This window comes from Lithobates pipiens, unplaced genomic scaffold (genome assembly GCF_037356315.1).
Source record: "Lithobates pipiens isolate NorthernLeopardFrog02 unplaced genomic scaffold, aLitPip1_a1.2 Scaffold_13, whole genome shotgun sequence".
Lineage (NCBI taxonomy): Eukaryota > Metazoa > Chordata > Amphibia > Anura > Ranidae > Lithobates > Lithobates pipiens.
The window spans coordinates 112,491,641-112,506,960 of record NW_027507718.1 but is presented as its reverse complement, the minus strand read 5'-3'; the positions used below and the strand labels follow the sequence as shown (position 1 = coordinate 112,506,960).

Genomic DNA, 15,320 nt, shown 5'->3' with positions numbered 1-15,320 from the left:
GGGAAGTACACGCCTTAAGGATATAACCCACATAGTTATTACTATGGCTCTGTGTCCCCTGATGTACATCAAAGAAAAGGATTTTACAGGTAAGCCTATTTTTTTGTCCAGTCACAGGTGGGGGGACTTGTAGGTGTCACTAAACTGCAGCAGCCGTTACTAAACTGTGGTGCAAAGCTTTGTAAATCTCAGGAATGGATGGCCAGGAATACAAATCCTTTGGCAGGTAGAACTTTTAGCTTTCTACCATCTATTTCATCTTTGTATTTAGAAGTTTGCCTGGAATTCAGCTTTAATAGGTTTAAGGAGCAACATTACTCATCAAACCTTGGTAAATATTCAGTATATAATTGGTTTGTTTTTCTGTGTTACAACATTCCATTGTACTTTTTTAAGCGGTAGTAAATCGTGGCATTAAAAAATAAAAATAAAAAATGTCCTGCAAGGCAATAGCATAATATGCATCGCATACTAGCACATTATCAAATGCTTACCTTAGAACAAAGCCCTCCAGCAGTGTGCTGTCACCACTGACAGGGCTTCCATCTTCCCCCAGTCTTCATTCCGGGTTCACAGGCTCCAGCAGCTTGAATGGTCAAGCCACGATAACGTCACTCCCGCAGTGTTCTCAATGATGTTAATTCTGTATTTATATTACAAAAACCATACATAGCACTGCATATGGTGTCACTATACAAATCATTTAAAAAATGTATCTTGCTGTCATACCCTTCCCTGGCTTCAGCCAGGGCTGAAGCACACATACTGTAAATGAGAATTTCATATCCAACTTCCAGGGAACTGGCATTCTTAAGTGGAGAGGTAAGAAATAGCAGGTCATTGAACACTCTGACGAGTGCACTTTAGAGTGAACCCCCAGCGAGAGGTCTGAAATGCCATTAGGGTTTATTTATATGTAGAGTGCCATGTCAACCTATGCTCATGCCGTGGCTGCTCCTTTCTGCTGCATTAACCTTCTTTTTTACCTAACTATATGAAGGTAGCTTAAAGGGGAAATAGGGAGATGTGAAGGAGCAGGAAGGGACCGCCTAGCTGTATGCAAATATTCACTTTTGAAAAAGGTAGTCTTAAATTATGACCATGGGAGACTTCATGACTCCCAGTGATTGTAATGACTCAATTTTTTTCATAAAACAAAAAAAGATGCTTTCCTGCTCTGTGCAAGTATATTGCCAACAGCAACCCCTTACCCCCCCCCCCCCCTTTAGTCCCTCGTCGCCCCCTCAGCAAGTAGTGTGCCAGGAAGTGTATGTCCATAGACACACGCAGCGTGGCTCAACCCTGCCCTGCTCCCGCCACACTTGTTTTCAATGACAGCAACAGGCACCAATGGCTCACACTGCCCCCAGAGTCTCCGTTGAATAGAGAAAGAGATGAGAAGAGCTGCAGCAGACGGGCACAGCAGTGGATCGAGAATGGGCTCAGGTAAGTGTTTAAGGGGGGGTTTTTACCTTAATGCAGAGAATGCATTAAATGAAAAAAGTTTTACTTTAGAACCACAAGGCATGAGTAGGCACATTAATATGCCTGCTACTGTATATGATACAGATATTAGTTTGGGTTTAAAAGCATAGATTTATCAAAAAAGAAAGTTGTACTGAAAGACTTTGGGGCAGCCACTTTGGAAATCTTTCTGAACACTAGTGGCTGTCATGTTGATACATTGACTTTAATACGGTGTGGCTGTACTCTCAAAGTATTTAGATCAAGACTTCTAACGTCCCTCTGAATTTTTAAGCTGTTTCCAGGTCAGTGGAAAGAATTTATTGAAGTGCAAGGTGACTAATATTGTTAGAACGAGGTCATCAATGGCAGCCCCATATTTCTCTCAGTACAGCTTTCCTTTTAAACTTGTAGGAATGGTTATAAATGCATCCCAGTTTTATCTTTAGCTGCGCTGTCCTTGGAAAACTCTTGTCCATCTATACAGTGTATATGGTGACATTTATACTTTAAAGCAATTTGGCCTGAATTGATTTCCCATAGAAGGTTTCCTTATTCTCTACAAGTGTCCAGTGCAGGGGCTGGGAGGGCTCTGTAATTAATTATTCATACATTGTAAGTGCTCATTAGAAATGCAGAAGCATTTTCTAATACTTGTCAGCTTTCCATCCATGTTCTAAATATAAAATGCAGAAGACGTCCTTGAGCAGACCCCATGGTGTACTGGACGTTAACCATCTGAATCCGTTTTAATTACTCTCAGGCTTATGGCCATGTGCTATGTATACAACTGTATATTCGCTTATATACTTATGAATAATTGTATATTTTAGGTCGTTTATTTGCAATTTATGGTTCGCCCGAGACATGATTTCATCCTGTTCAGGTCACAGTTATGTGTATGGTTAATAGTGGATACCCCTGAGGTGTTTTTATTTTTTGCAAATACTGCAGCTGCTGACTTTTAATATATAAACACTTACCTGTCCAGGGAGCCCTCAAAGTCTGCACCCAAGCCAATCTTTCGGATCCGCTGTCGGGTGCAGCCGCCGCCATTCTTGGTAAGGGAACAAAGCACTGAAGCCTTTAGGCTTTACAGCCAGTTCCTTATTGCGCATGTGCTAAGCACGCTGTGCTTTCTAATTGGTCCGGCAGTGGAGGAGGGGGCCAAACTTCTGGGAGACCGGGCTGTGGGGGAATGGTACCTGTCAAAAAACAGGTACCCGGGGTGTGGCCTGGAGAGCGATGAAATAGGACGTGGGTGAAAGGAGCGCCTCTTGCCATACATGCTACGTGATATCACTTTACAGTCAATAAAGAGGACAAGGGGGCACGCTTTACGTCTAGAGGAAAAGAGATTTCATCTCCAAATACAGAAAGGTTTCTTCACAGTAAGAGCTGTGAAAATGTGCAATAGACTCCCTGCAGAGGTAGTTCTGGCCAGCTCAGTGGATTGCTTTAAGAAGGGTTTGGATTATTTCCTAAGTGTACAGAATATAACTGGGTACTGACATTTATAGGTAAGGTTGATCCAGGGAAAATCCGATTGCCTCTCGGGGGATCAGGAAGGAATTTTTTCCCCTGCTTTAGCAAATTGGATCATGCTCTGCTGGGGTTTTTTGCCTTCCTCTGGATCAACTGTGGGTATAGAATTTTGATATTATTATTATTATTATTATTATTTATTTGTTATTTTTTTGGGGTTGAACTGGATGGACTTGTGTCTTTTTTCAACCTAACTATGTAACTATATGTAACTATCCTGAGCAAACCTCGGGACCTATACAAACACACAAAGCCTTCCCAGACCACATCGATATAAGGGGGAACATGACGCTGCCGAAAAAAGCTACAGATCCAGTGAATAAGTTGGCTAAATACCGCCACCTGGAAAAAGATCAACAGGCCAAAGATGGCACTGACATGTGTCCGAACGAGGAGCGTCATGCCGTGGATACGGCAAAAGTGCTGGATGCCATAGCTACATTGCAGGGTACACTCACGGCTAAAATAGATGAAGTGAAGATTGACATTTCCCTGCTTAGACAAGATCTATCTAAGTTGAAGGACAGAGTCACAGAGACCCGCATTGGGGTATCAGATCTCTTACATCCCCTACAACACACTACGGAGGACATGCAGCGACAGATCCATCGGCTTCATTCACATAAGGATGAAATAGAGAACAAAAAACAGGTACCCATTCCTCCCTGAAAGATGCCAAATGTGGCACCGGAGGGGTGAAGGAGACAGATACGCAGAATCCATAACTCTATCACCTTACCCTACATTCTGTAGCATGCATGTGGCAGGGTCCTCTGAAAAAAAACATCAAAACGTTAAACTCATTGGTCAGATTTAACAATTGTCCGCCTACCCTATCCAGGTTTGTGTTATGGTTACAAGCAATAAAATACAAGATATACATAATTATATAAAAAAAACACATAATTTAAAATGCTTTGTGGTTTGTGGCAGTGCCACTTGTGAATAGCACCCAATGTACTCTACAGTAGCAGCCAAACAAAACACGCATGGACTACCTTAAAAATATTAAAAGGCTCTACCAGTCCATTCAGAATAATGAGGCTGCTAATGCAGTGCACTCCAATGCATGGTAATGTGTTCCATTAATGAAATGCATAATTTGAATGGGGATTTAATGTCTGTCTCATTTACAGGAAGCCTGTACTGAGGTATCTTTAAACGCTGTCATGATGATCCAGTGGTTGCAGTACTTTCCAAGTCACTGATCCATAACATGTTTACAAATTAGGAGGTCTGACTTCACTCTGATTCTCTGGATGTGTGTATGTGTGTGTGATATAGATATATATATATATATATATATATATATATATATATATATATATATATATATATACCATATTTATCGCCGTATAACACGCACCCCAAGTATGAGGGCATTTTAAGGAAAAAAAACTTTTAGGAGGGAAGTGCAACCTTGTCCCAGTGCAGCCTTGTCCCCAGTGTCCATCGCTTGGACGATTTAAAATTGGCGTCGCCGAGACTTGCAGAAGCAGAGTGAACGCAGCCAAGATCGCAGGGACTGGGCAGAGCCGAGATACACATAGCCGAGTGTACTCTGCTCTTCTCGTCTCTGCTCACAGTCATGCCCAGCCCCGCCCTATGATGGACATGACACAGGTCCAATGGCGGGACGGGGCGAGACTTTTAGCGGAGCCGAGAAGAGTACACTCGGCTATGTGTATCTCGGCGCCGATAGCTCCTCTCCGCTCAGTCAGCGGAGATCGTGGGGGATTGGTGGGGATCGGCATATGACATGCACCCACAATTTTCCTCTAATTTAAGGGGAAATCTGTGCGTGTTATATGCTGATAAATAAGGTATATATAGTTGTGCTCATAAGTTTACATACCCTAGCAGAATTTGATTTCTTGGGCATTTTCAAAGGATATGAATGAGAACACAAAATCTCTTCTTTCACTCATGGTTAGTGTTTGGCTAAAGCCATTTATTAACTTCAGCTGTGTTTTTGCTTTTTTTAAATCATAATGACAACAGAAACTACCCAAATGACCCTGATCAAAAGTAGAGATACCCCAGTTCTTAATACCGTGTATTGCCCCCTTTAACATCAATGACAGCCCAAAGTATTTTGTGGTATGTGTGGATGAGGCTCTTTAACTTCTCAGATGGTAAAGCTGCCCATTCCTCTTGGCAAAAAGCCAAGAGGAATGGGCAGCTTTACCGTCTGTAAATTCTTGGGCTGTCGTGCATGAACTGCACGTTTTGAGATCTACCCAGAGTGGCTCAGTAATATTCAGGTCAGGAGACTAAGTTGGCCACTCCCAGTAGCTAAACTTTATTCTGCTGTAGTCAATGACAGGTCGACTTGGCTTTGTGTTTTGGATCATTGTCATGTTGGAATGTCCTAGTACGTCCCACGCGCAGCATTTGAGTAGTAATGGCTTTCTTCTGGCGACTCAACCATGCAGCCTTCTTGAAACAGCCACACCACATGTTTTCAGAGAGTCTTGTATTTCACTTAAAGTTATTTGTGTTTTTTTTCTTTGCATCCCAAACTATTTTCCTGGCAGTTGTGACTGAAATTTTAGTTGGTCTACCTGACCGTAATTTGGTTTCAACAGAACCCCTCATTTTCCACTTCAGCAGTTTGAACACTGCTCATTGGCATTCTCAATTCCTTGGATATCTTTTTATATCCCTTTCCTGCTTTATACAGTTTAACTACCATTTACCACAGATCTTTGACAATTCTTTTGCTTTCCCCATGACTCAGAATCTAGAAACGTCAGTGCAGCACTGAAAGATGAAATCTGGATGAAAGATGCAAGGGTCTGTCAGGAGTCCAGAAACTCATTGACCTTTTATACACACACAATAATTACAAGCAAACAGATCAAAGATGATGATTTTTACCTTTTAATAGCGATTCAAACCCCTTTGTGTCCACTGGTGTGCATGTTATCAGGCCAAAATCACCAGGGTATGTAAACTTTCCATCAGGGTCATTTGGGTAGTTTCTGTTGCCATTATGATTTAAAAAGAATAAACATGGTTGATTGATAATACATGGCTTCAGCCAAACACTAACTATGAGTGAAAGAAATGTTTTGTGTTATCATTCATATTCTCTGAAAAATGGCCAAGAAATCATAAATTCTGCTAGGGTATGTAAACTTATGAGCACAACTGTGTGTCAGTATGTATGTATGTATGCATATGTTTTGTGTGTGTGTGTGTGTGTGTGTGTGTGTGTATTATTTTTGGGTCATCAGTCACAGTTAAGCAGTGGCAAACCACAGGTTTCCTTCTAGTTGTGTCAAAACATCAAAATATAAATGTTGCAGTTGGCAATTTAACATTTTGTACTACTTATGGTAAATCTTGATACTCAAAAGCTCTTTTTTTTTCCGGCAAATAGTCCTGTGTGCTACCTTTTTTTTAAGAGCCCTGTGGTCACTTCTTAGAAATAAGTTTAAGAACAGTTTCTTAAATATTTCTATGACTTCACAAGCCCTTGGCAACTTAAATAAGAGATTCGATGGTTTTAAGTTATTTCATTGGGTTGGCATATTTATGTATGTTTAGTCACTTGTACTTGTACAGTAAGGCTGCATTCACACCTAAAAATAGAATTTTCAGGCAGAAAATCACACGAATTTACCGCGATTTCGCTGCGTTTTTACAGCGTTTTGCCGCTATTTTTTGCAGGGCAAAAGGTCACCAGTGTAAAAAGAAGAAAAACGCCCAAATCTGCCCAACTCGAGTGACAAAAAAGGGTCCGGAACTTGTTTGGGCTTCAGGCGACATGGAGTGGAGATGTGAACCATCTCCATTGAGAATAATGGATTTTTTTTCCCCTCTTCAGGCTTCAAGCTACAAAACGCTCAGGTGTGAATGCAGCCTAAGTATATACAATGAAAAGTGTTTTTTAGTAACCCATAACAACCAGTCAGGATAGCATTCGGGGCCTAATGAGGAAGCATAATAACAGGGTGTAAGGTGTAAGAGGGGGGGGGGGGGGTCAAGCCCATGACGTCACCCTGCAGTCATCTTGGAAATCTATGTGGTGAGCCATGATCATTGCAAATATTAGGACCCGGGTTGTCTTTACATTTTTGTTTTTATTATCTTTGAGTGCAAATTAAGTGGAAAATGGAGAGCACTATGGTCCTGCTTTAATGTTTTATGCTACCCATAATCTATGATGCCTGAGCCCTGTGGAAGGGGGGATAGTAGTGCGAATGTGGACCAAGAGGAGGAGGAATGACAGAGTTAGGCATATATTTGGGAGAGTGTAGCGAGCAGGTTTTGACCAATGTATGAGGTCTAATAAGGAGTTGAGCGTATTTTTCATCTATGTGGTAGAGGGACATAAGGCACATGATGAAGAGTGAGTTCTTATTTTCCTGGAATCATTTGACTATTTTTGTGTGCACTTTACAATTCTTGTTTATTACATATTGTTACACTACACTATTTTTGTGGTATATTAGGATAGCAATCAGAACATTTTAAATAATTGTTCCCTTGTGTTACTATACTAAGAGAAGCATACTTCTTTTAGATTTGTTTCAAGCTACAGAAAGGCACATATTTGTTAAAAAGTCTTATACTGAGGTAGTTACCTAGAGGAAAGTAGTAATGTAATATGGGAATAGTCTGTTCCAGATCTAGAGTCCAATCACTTTATTTTACCCCACGCAGTGATTTTCTTTCTTTACCAACTTCTGCAATGGTGGGGTGAATTGCATGGCACACAATGTGCCTAGGTATAGCAAATTATGCTTATTTATCTTGTGGCAATACTGTTTCTTGCCACAGTTCAATATGACATTGGTACAACAATCCATGCCTCTGATCCAGCAGGCAGAGTCCCAGAGGTCAATAATCCTCCTTGGATCTGCTTGCTCCCAGATGAATTTTTTTTATGCACGATTCTGGACTTTGAAAAGTATTGATATAAATAAGTGATTATGATTATTTGGGCCAGGCTGGACCCCATATTTTGATTGATTTGCATTGGTTCATTTTTATCTGTAGCCTCATATTTATAAACTTTGTTGAAATTATGGCATTTATCATATGCACTGCCACATACAGCAAGCATTAAAGCAGTATTAAACCCAAAATCAAATATTTATTATATTGCGTCTAACCAGTTCTTAGATGTAATGGCTGCATTCGGGTTTTTTTTTTGTTTTTTTCTGCTTTCTTCTATTTTCATCTGATGATCCAGCTAGCAAGCATGTTGTTTTTCAAAAGAATATGCTCTCTCGCAGTTACAGGGATGACACAAACACTTTACCATTGGCAAGGGTGCTCCAGCTTTTATTTATTTATGTAAAACCATTATCCTAAGAGAAGAAAAACTGTTTGCTGTAACTGCTTATAAAGTTTTACTCAGAGTTTAACTTTAATTTGTTAGATGTACTAGCAGGTTTCAATACACTAACACTCACCTATCCCCAGACTAACAATGCTGTTGCCCAAAATTGCCCCCTGTGCTCCTCTAGAGTGGGGACACTCTAATATGGGAGGTATGTTACTGGCTAGATCGTGTTAAAGGGAGGTGTTCCTTTAACTTCACTAATGTCGATTGATGTCATGAGCCTATCTTAAGCCCCTGCTGTGTATATGAATATAATTTCCTCCCAACATAAGATGTACCCACAACAAGTTTGAGAGCTGTTGACAATAGCTGATAGGAAAATCATAGAGGATATAGTTCTTTGGTGGAACACTGTTGCACTACAGTTTTATATTTGTGGGCTGAGCCTAACTCGGGATGCATTTGGATGTTCGGTTTCTACAAAGTGTCTGGTACTATCCATTCTCTGTATTCCTTTCAAACAAACAACAGTTTCTACTCTGATTTCGAGTCTAGTATAATGCATGTTGATAGGAGAGCAGACAATAGGAAGGTATTTTAATTATCTTGGCCAAGTTTTAATTTTTTTAATAATGTGCGAATAAATTATGCATTATGGTGTCAAAAGCAATTGATTTTTATTTTATTTTTCATCCTTTGGGTATATTACTAAGATGCAATGGAACAGTGGTGGTTTGAGTCTAAATCCAGTTTTCGGCTCTTTGTTTGCTTTATGTTTATAGCACCGAAGACTCCCCCATGTATTTTGTATAGATAATATATGGTTTGGATTTTTGAGGTTTTCTCAAAATGAGCTATCATTGGTACATTAATTACCTTTATTGGCTTCTGGTTGTTTGCACATATATTAAACCTGTTGAGGACCTTAGGTGTACAACATAAGTCTTAACTTCATCTTAATTTCAGGGCTTCTACACCTTTGGTCCTTCTTTCCCACTATTGCTGTTCTGCTTTTATAATCTGTTAGACCCCACTATCATTTTTAAAGCGGTTGTATAGTAAATTTTTTGACTTTTACCTACAGGAAAGCCTATAATAAGGCTTATCTGTAGTTAAAAAAAATATCTCCTAAACCTGTACGGTTTAGGAGATATTCCCCTCGCAATGCGCTGCTGACTGCAGCGGCACATGCGCACAAGGAGATTCTCGGCTGAAAGCCCGGCAGACGCCGGACCCCGCCAGGATGAAATCTCCCGCGTGCATCGCGGCTCCGGCCACTCACAGCGCCGGAGCCATGATACCCGGAAGAAACGCTGAGGGAACATGTCAGCTCCCTCGGCGTGGATCGGGCCAGATGTCGGGGCCTCGTTCTAAGGTAAGTATTTCATAATGAGCTAGTATGCGATGCATACTAGCTCATTATGCCTTTTCCTTTGCAGGTGGCAAAAAAAAAAAAAACACATTAGCGGGTATACAACCGCTTTAAAGCTCTCATGAGCTGCTGCAGAGGCTTCTGTGTAAGGCTGGATTCATACCTAGGCATTTTTAGTGCTTTTTGCATTTTGCGGATTTGCACTACAGAACGTGTTCCATAGGAAACCATGGTAAATAGACTCTAGTGCAAATCTGCAAAATGCAAAAAGCACTAAAAATGCATAGGTGTGAATCAGGCCTAAGTCCGGCATGTTAAACTCATATGAAACAATGAGCCATATTGGAAGGTCGAAATGTTCATTGCAGAAAAACGTATCAATTGCAAATTAAGAAATGTAGTCTCAGAAAAGGGGGCCATAAAACGTTTCCTCTAGTATTTAGCTGTAAAGCCAGCCATAGACCGCTCACAATTCTACCTGTTTCAGCAGGAACTGGATGAATTTTGATCTATCTATGGGCAGGCTGGTTGTGCTGAAATCGGTCTGTCAATTATTCAATCACTGCTGGCAGATTTACCCACCAGTGGTGATCATTGTATTTTGATGGGTGGAAAAGCTCCTCCTGTCAGAATACAATAGTGCAGCCGGAAGGATTCAAGAAGAATCAAGCAAGTTTTTTTGCTTCAACCTGTGATTGAAGGAAAAAAAAAAGCACAATGAATGATCCGCTTAAAAGTATGCAATGAAGTTACCGTATATACTCGAGTATAGGCCGACCCGAATATAAGCCGAGGCCCCCAATTTACCCCCAAAAAAACTGGCAAACTTATTGACTCGTGTATAAGCCGAGGGTAAGACATGCCTGTCCATCCCTGTGTGTGTGTCCGTCCATCCCTGTGTGTCCGTCCATCCCTGTGTGTCCGTCCATCCCTGTGTGTCCGTCCATCCATTCCTGTGTGTGTGTGTGTGTCCATCCATCCATCCATCCCTGTGTGTGTGTGTCTCCATCCATCCATCCATCCCTGTGTGTGTGTGTATCCGTGTGTGTGTGTGTGTGTGTGTGTGTGTGTGTGTGTGTGTGTGTCCAGCCTACCTGTGTCCTGAGCCTTTGTCCCGAGCCTCCGTCCCGTGCCGAGCCTCCTTGCCTCCGTGCCTCGCCGCCGTGCCTTGCCTCCGGTCCCGTCCCGTCCCGTCCCGTGCCGTGCCGTCCTGTGCCTTGCCTCCGTCCCGTGCCCTCTTCGTTCGTCGGCGCCTCGGCGGCCATTGTAAAATTCAAAAGCTGCGCCGCCGCCTTCGCCTGTGATAGGCGGAACACTGAATTTCCCAGCAGCCTGTGTTCCGCCTATCACGTACATCGTATCATCCTCGTCCGTAGTACGAGGATGATACGAAGTCCGTGATAGGCGGAACACAGGCTGCTGGGAAATTCAGTGTTCCGCCTATCACAGGCGAAGGGGGAGCCGGAGGCGCGGCTTTTGAATCAGAATGGCCGCTGTCTGTCTGCTCGACACGCTGATCGAGCGGGCAGACAGCGATGACTCGAGTATAAGCCGAGGGGGGCACTTTCAGCCTCAAAAAAGAGGCTGAAAATCTCGGCTTATACTCGAGTATATACGGTAACTTATGAGGTGGAGAATAGTTTGGGAAGTATTTTTAATCCATACACCACTGAGGGCTGCAGAGAAGGCAAAGAGGGCTACTTGCAGCCCAAAAAAATGTGAGTGGTTTAATCAATGTCTGCAAATAGTTTACTGGCGTCATTAATAAATTGGAACTCTTATTGCTACAAGGTAATTACACTAGATCTTTGATATGCAAACCAAAGCAGTTTAAATTGACTTCACATTTTTTTTTCACTTTATCTAGTTTGTTCTTTTGTAAAGCATCACATTTAAATGAAAGTACACACAATGTAAAAAGCCTTTATGTTGTTGTTAAATAAGTGCCATGCTTTGTATTAGAAAAGTAATTTTAGTGTCATTATACATGAAACAAATTATAGAATAGAATAATGTTCTTTTTTGTACCATATCAGTTGTACCAGGTTTTTTTGTTTTCTTTTTGCAATATAGAACATAAAGAATGCAATGTCGATTGCATACAGAATGTGTTTGCAAAGCAATTCTGCCAAAAAAAAGCCTCATCGGTCCTGAAAAATATATACATGTATTACTTTGCTGTCACAAATAATGACAATGTTTTTTGCTGAATCAGTGGATGAAATATGGATATTTTTCTTTTCTATACGGATGTACAGATGCAGGAGCTTATGTGGTTAAATGCTGTTGCTGATAAGTTACATGTCTGCCCATTTTTGTTTCTGTTAAGAAAAATCAAAACTTCCCTTGGAGTACATATATTGCAAAGTGTGTGCACCTAGTTTTGAAACACTGTCACATGGGTGATCCGATCAGGTCCATCTGTTAATTTTTCAGGCAGACCTGATCAGATGGTCCATGTATCTTTATGGACTTGTGTCCATTTTAGACCTGCCTACCTCCAATCTGATCCGCTAGATTTACTAGAATGAATTGGAAGGGGATCCTTTCCCTCTGTCTAGGCAGATCGGATTGGAGGGCAGTCAGGTGTAAACCGCACATAGAGCAGAGCGGGACCTGCCATCTGCCTGTTCTTAGCGGAGGATCAGCGGAAAAATCTCCCACTGCGCAAAGCAGATCCACCATGTGTTGCATAGTAAGGTTGAATAAAGACACCAGTCCATCCAGTTCAACCTGAGTGAGTGTCTACAATTGCCCCTATCCCTGTACATTGCACACTCACATCGGTCCCTACCCTCAAGGAGCCCACAATCCAAGGTCCCCATTCATATACTAGGTCCAATTTTGGACAGAAGCCAATTAACCTACCTGCATGTCTTTGGAGTGAAAGAGGCCTTAACCGTTTCGCTGCCAGAGCTGAAACTTACATAAAATCCCCCAAAACATTATATATTTTATGAAAGTAGACACCCTAGAGAATGATAGAGCGGTGATTACAATTTTTTACATCACACTATTAATGCAACAGTTTACGAAAACCTAAAATGTCAGTGACAAAAACACTATAATTAATTTTAGTGCACGTAAACACAATATATCATTCAATCGTTTAGTAAAGTAAAAAAGATGAACCTCAACACATTAAAATTGTCCATGCCCGTGAAAAGGCAAAGCCTCTTATCAGTTTAGAGTCAAAGTGTTACTAAACCCTATTTTATGTTTTTGTTTTGTTTTGTGTATTAAAATAACAAACATGTTATACTTGCTGGGTGCAGTGGTTTTGCACAGCAACCCAGATCCTCCTCTTCTGGGGTCCCCCGCTGGGGCTCCTGGCCCCTCGCTCCTGCCGAGTGCCCCCACAGCAAGTAGCTTGCTATGGGAGCACCCAAGCAGGTGCACTCCCAACCTGTAGCTCTGTGTGTCCATTCACACACTGAGCCTCGCCCCCTACTGATTGGCTCACTGGCTGTGATTGACAGCAGCAGGTCCAATGGCACGAGTAACACTGATAACTGTGAACTCATAGTTCTAATGACATGGAAAATCCGGAGGGTGACTTTAAATCCACCAAATTCCACCTGTAACTGAAATTTCAGGATTTGTTTATCCTTTTGCAAAAATGGACAATCCTTAAATGGATGCTAATTTACAGATCACTGTCCAATATTCCAGGAACCATTTTGTTAACATAAAACTTGTGTACTTGTATTACACAATTAACTGTTTCTTAATGATTTTCCTTCCAGGCAAGCAAACTTTAAAGATTTACGATGGTCTTGATGCAGTAAAGCGGAATCAGCCACGGATTATTTCTGTTCCAAGAATCACTAAGAGTGAAGAAGCTGTGGTAAGCTAGGCTTTTCAGCCATTTATCCTATACTTGTAGAAAATAGTGTCAGGCTGAGCTGTGCAGTGACTTATCCTGTAGCATTAAGAAATTGGTGTATTGTGAGATGTGCCAAAGGAATTGCCCTGTCTTTATTGGTAAAAAAGAATTCCAGGTATGACTATTTTATACATAGTTACATTGGTCCACCTTGGACCAATGTGACTATGCATATACTGTACCTGGTATAGAGAAGTAGACACCACTATACCAGTCATTTCCACCTGCTTTTGAGTCCCGTGCTGAGTGGCTGACCTGTTGCATTCTGAACACAGGAGGTCAGCCGCTCAGCACAGACACCATTCATAGAGCACTTTGTATTCACTCAATGAATGTTTCAAGGCTATACCTTGTCCTCTTAGTGATGGTGGCATCTAAAAAACCTGAATATATTCTTGCTATGTGGGTCAGTTCCTCCTACGCACGCACGATCTGTGTTTTATACTTCAGCCAATAACTCCACCTAGCCAATACAGTGAGTATGTCCTAGCAGATACTCTGACCACACATTCACCTGACCTTAGACAAGCTACCCGATAATATAACATGTGAGCAATACAGCACAAAGGCCAGCAGAGTTTCCCCCAGTGTCAGTTCATATATCCCGAAAGAGATGGTAGAGCATCTCACAGATGCACACAGAACATCCATCGCATTCTCACTTGATTTTCAGGTCCTGTGCTCCTCCTGTGTTCAGAATGCATAAGGCAAGCCACTCAGCACAGGATCTGAAATCAAATGAAGATCACTGAAGTAGTGGTGTCTATACTTCAGTGAATCTATCTTGCAGGGGCATCAGCCAGATATGGTATATACTTAGTTACACTGTTCCAAGCTAAACCAATATAATTGTAAAACGATGTCAGACCTGAAATTAATTTTTAAATGCTTTATTTGTTTAAGGAATTATTCATTTTGCTTGTATTGCAGGAGGCATCTTTGAGGGCATTCTACATTCCTGATGACCCACAAGATTATGAACTTCAGACGCTGACTCAGCAGACATTGGTCTCTGATGATGTCATCAACAGAAATGGAGCAATAGATGATGGCAAAGTCAGTTCAGTGTTTAAAGAGGCAACACCTGAGGCTTGGATAATCGGGGCAAAACCAAAGGAGAGAGAAGTCATTAAAGTCTATCTTGGCTGGATGAAGTAGGTTTTAGTATTATTTTGGGCATACTACTCAACATGGCCATTTTCTTTGGTTTGCATATACTAAATATTTACTACAAAAAATAACTACATGTGGCCATACGTGGATCAAAAATCAGCCGAGTCGGGCAAAATTTTATTCCATGTATAGGCAGGCTGGTTTACGAAAGTCGATCTACAGATTGACTTGTGTAAACCAGCGTGTCAAGTTTTTCCAGACCAATCAGTGCTGCTGGCTGTAGCCAGCAACGCTGTTCAGTGTTTTCTGACAGAGAGGATGGCTCCCATGGCACAGTGGGAGTGATTCCCTTATCCACATCAAATGTGTGGCTTGGGGAATCTGGCCTTTTTTCATTCAACCAGTGGGTTGAACGGAAAAAAAAAATAGCCAATGTGTGGCCAGCCTTAATTACACTTGCCTTACTCTAGCTACCTCTCATGTAAAGGCACACATTTAAAAAAAATAAAATAAAAATAACCTTATTGAGAAATATAATGTTGTTGTATGCCAGGGGTCTCCAATCTTTCTAAACAAAGGGCCATTTTACTGTCATTTAGACACTAGGGTAGCCAGCTGAAATAAAAAAAATGTCCTGCTTCAGT

General features: G+C 41.4%; 1 protein-coding gene across 1 annotated transcript in view; it reads left to right on the top strand.

Moving 5' to 3' along the window:
* The window catches only part of DGKQ (diacylglycerol kinase theta), a 257,471-nt gene that overhangs the window by 153,974 nt on the left and 88,177 nt on the right, over positions 1-15,320 (top strand). The window contains exons 8-9 of the mRNA XM_077475396.1: positions 13,424-13,524; positions 14,494-14,717. Of these exons, the coding sequence (XP_077331522.1) occupies positions 13,424-13,524; positions 14,494-14,717 (325 nt within the window). The remainder of the gene's footprint in view (positions 1-13,423; positions 13,525-14,493; positions 14,718-15,320) is intronic.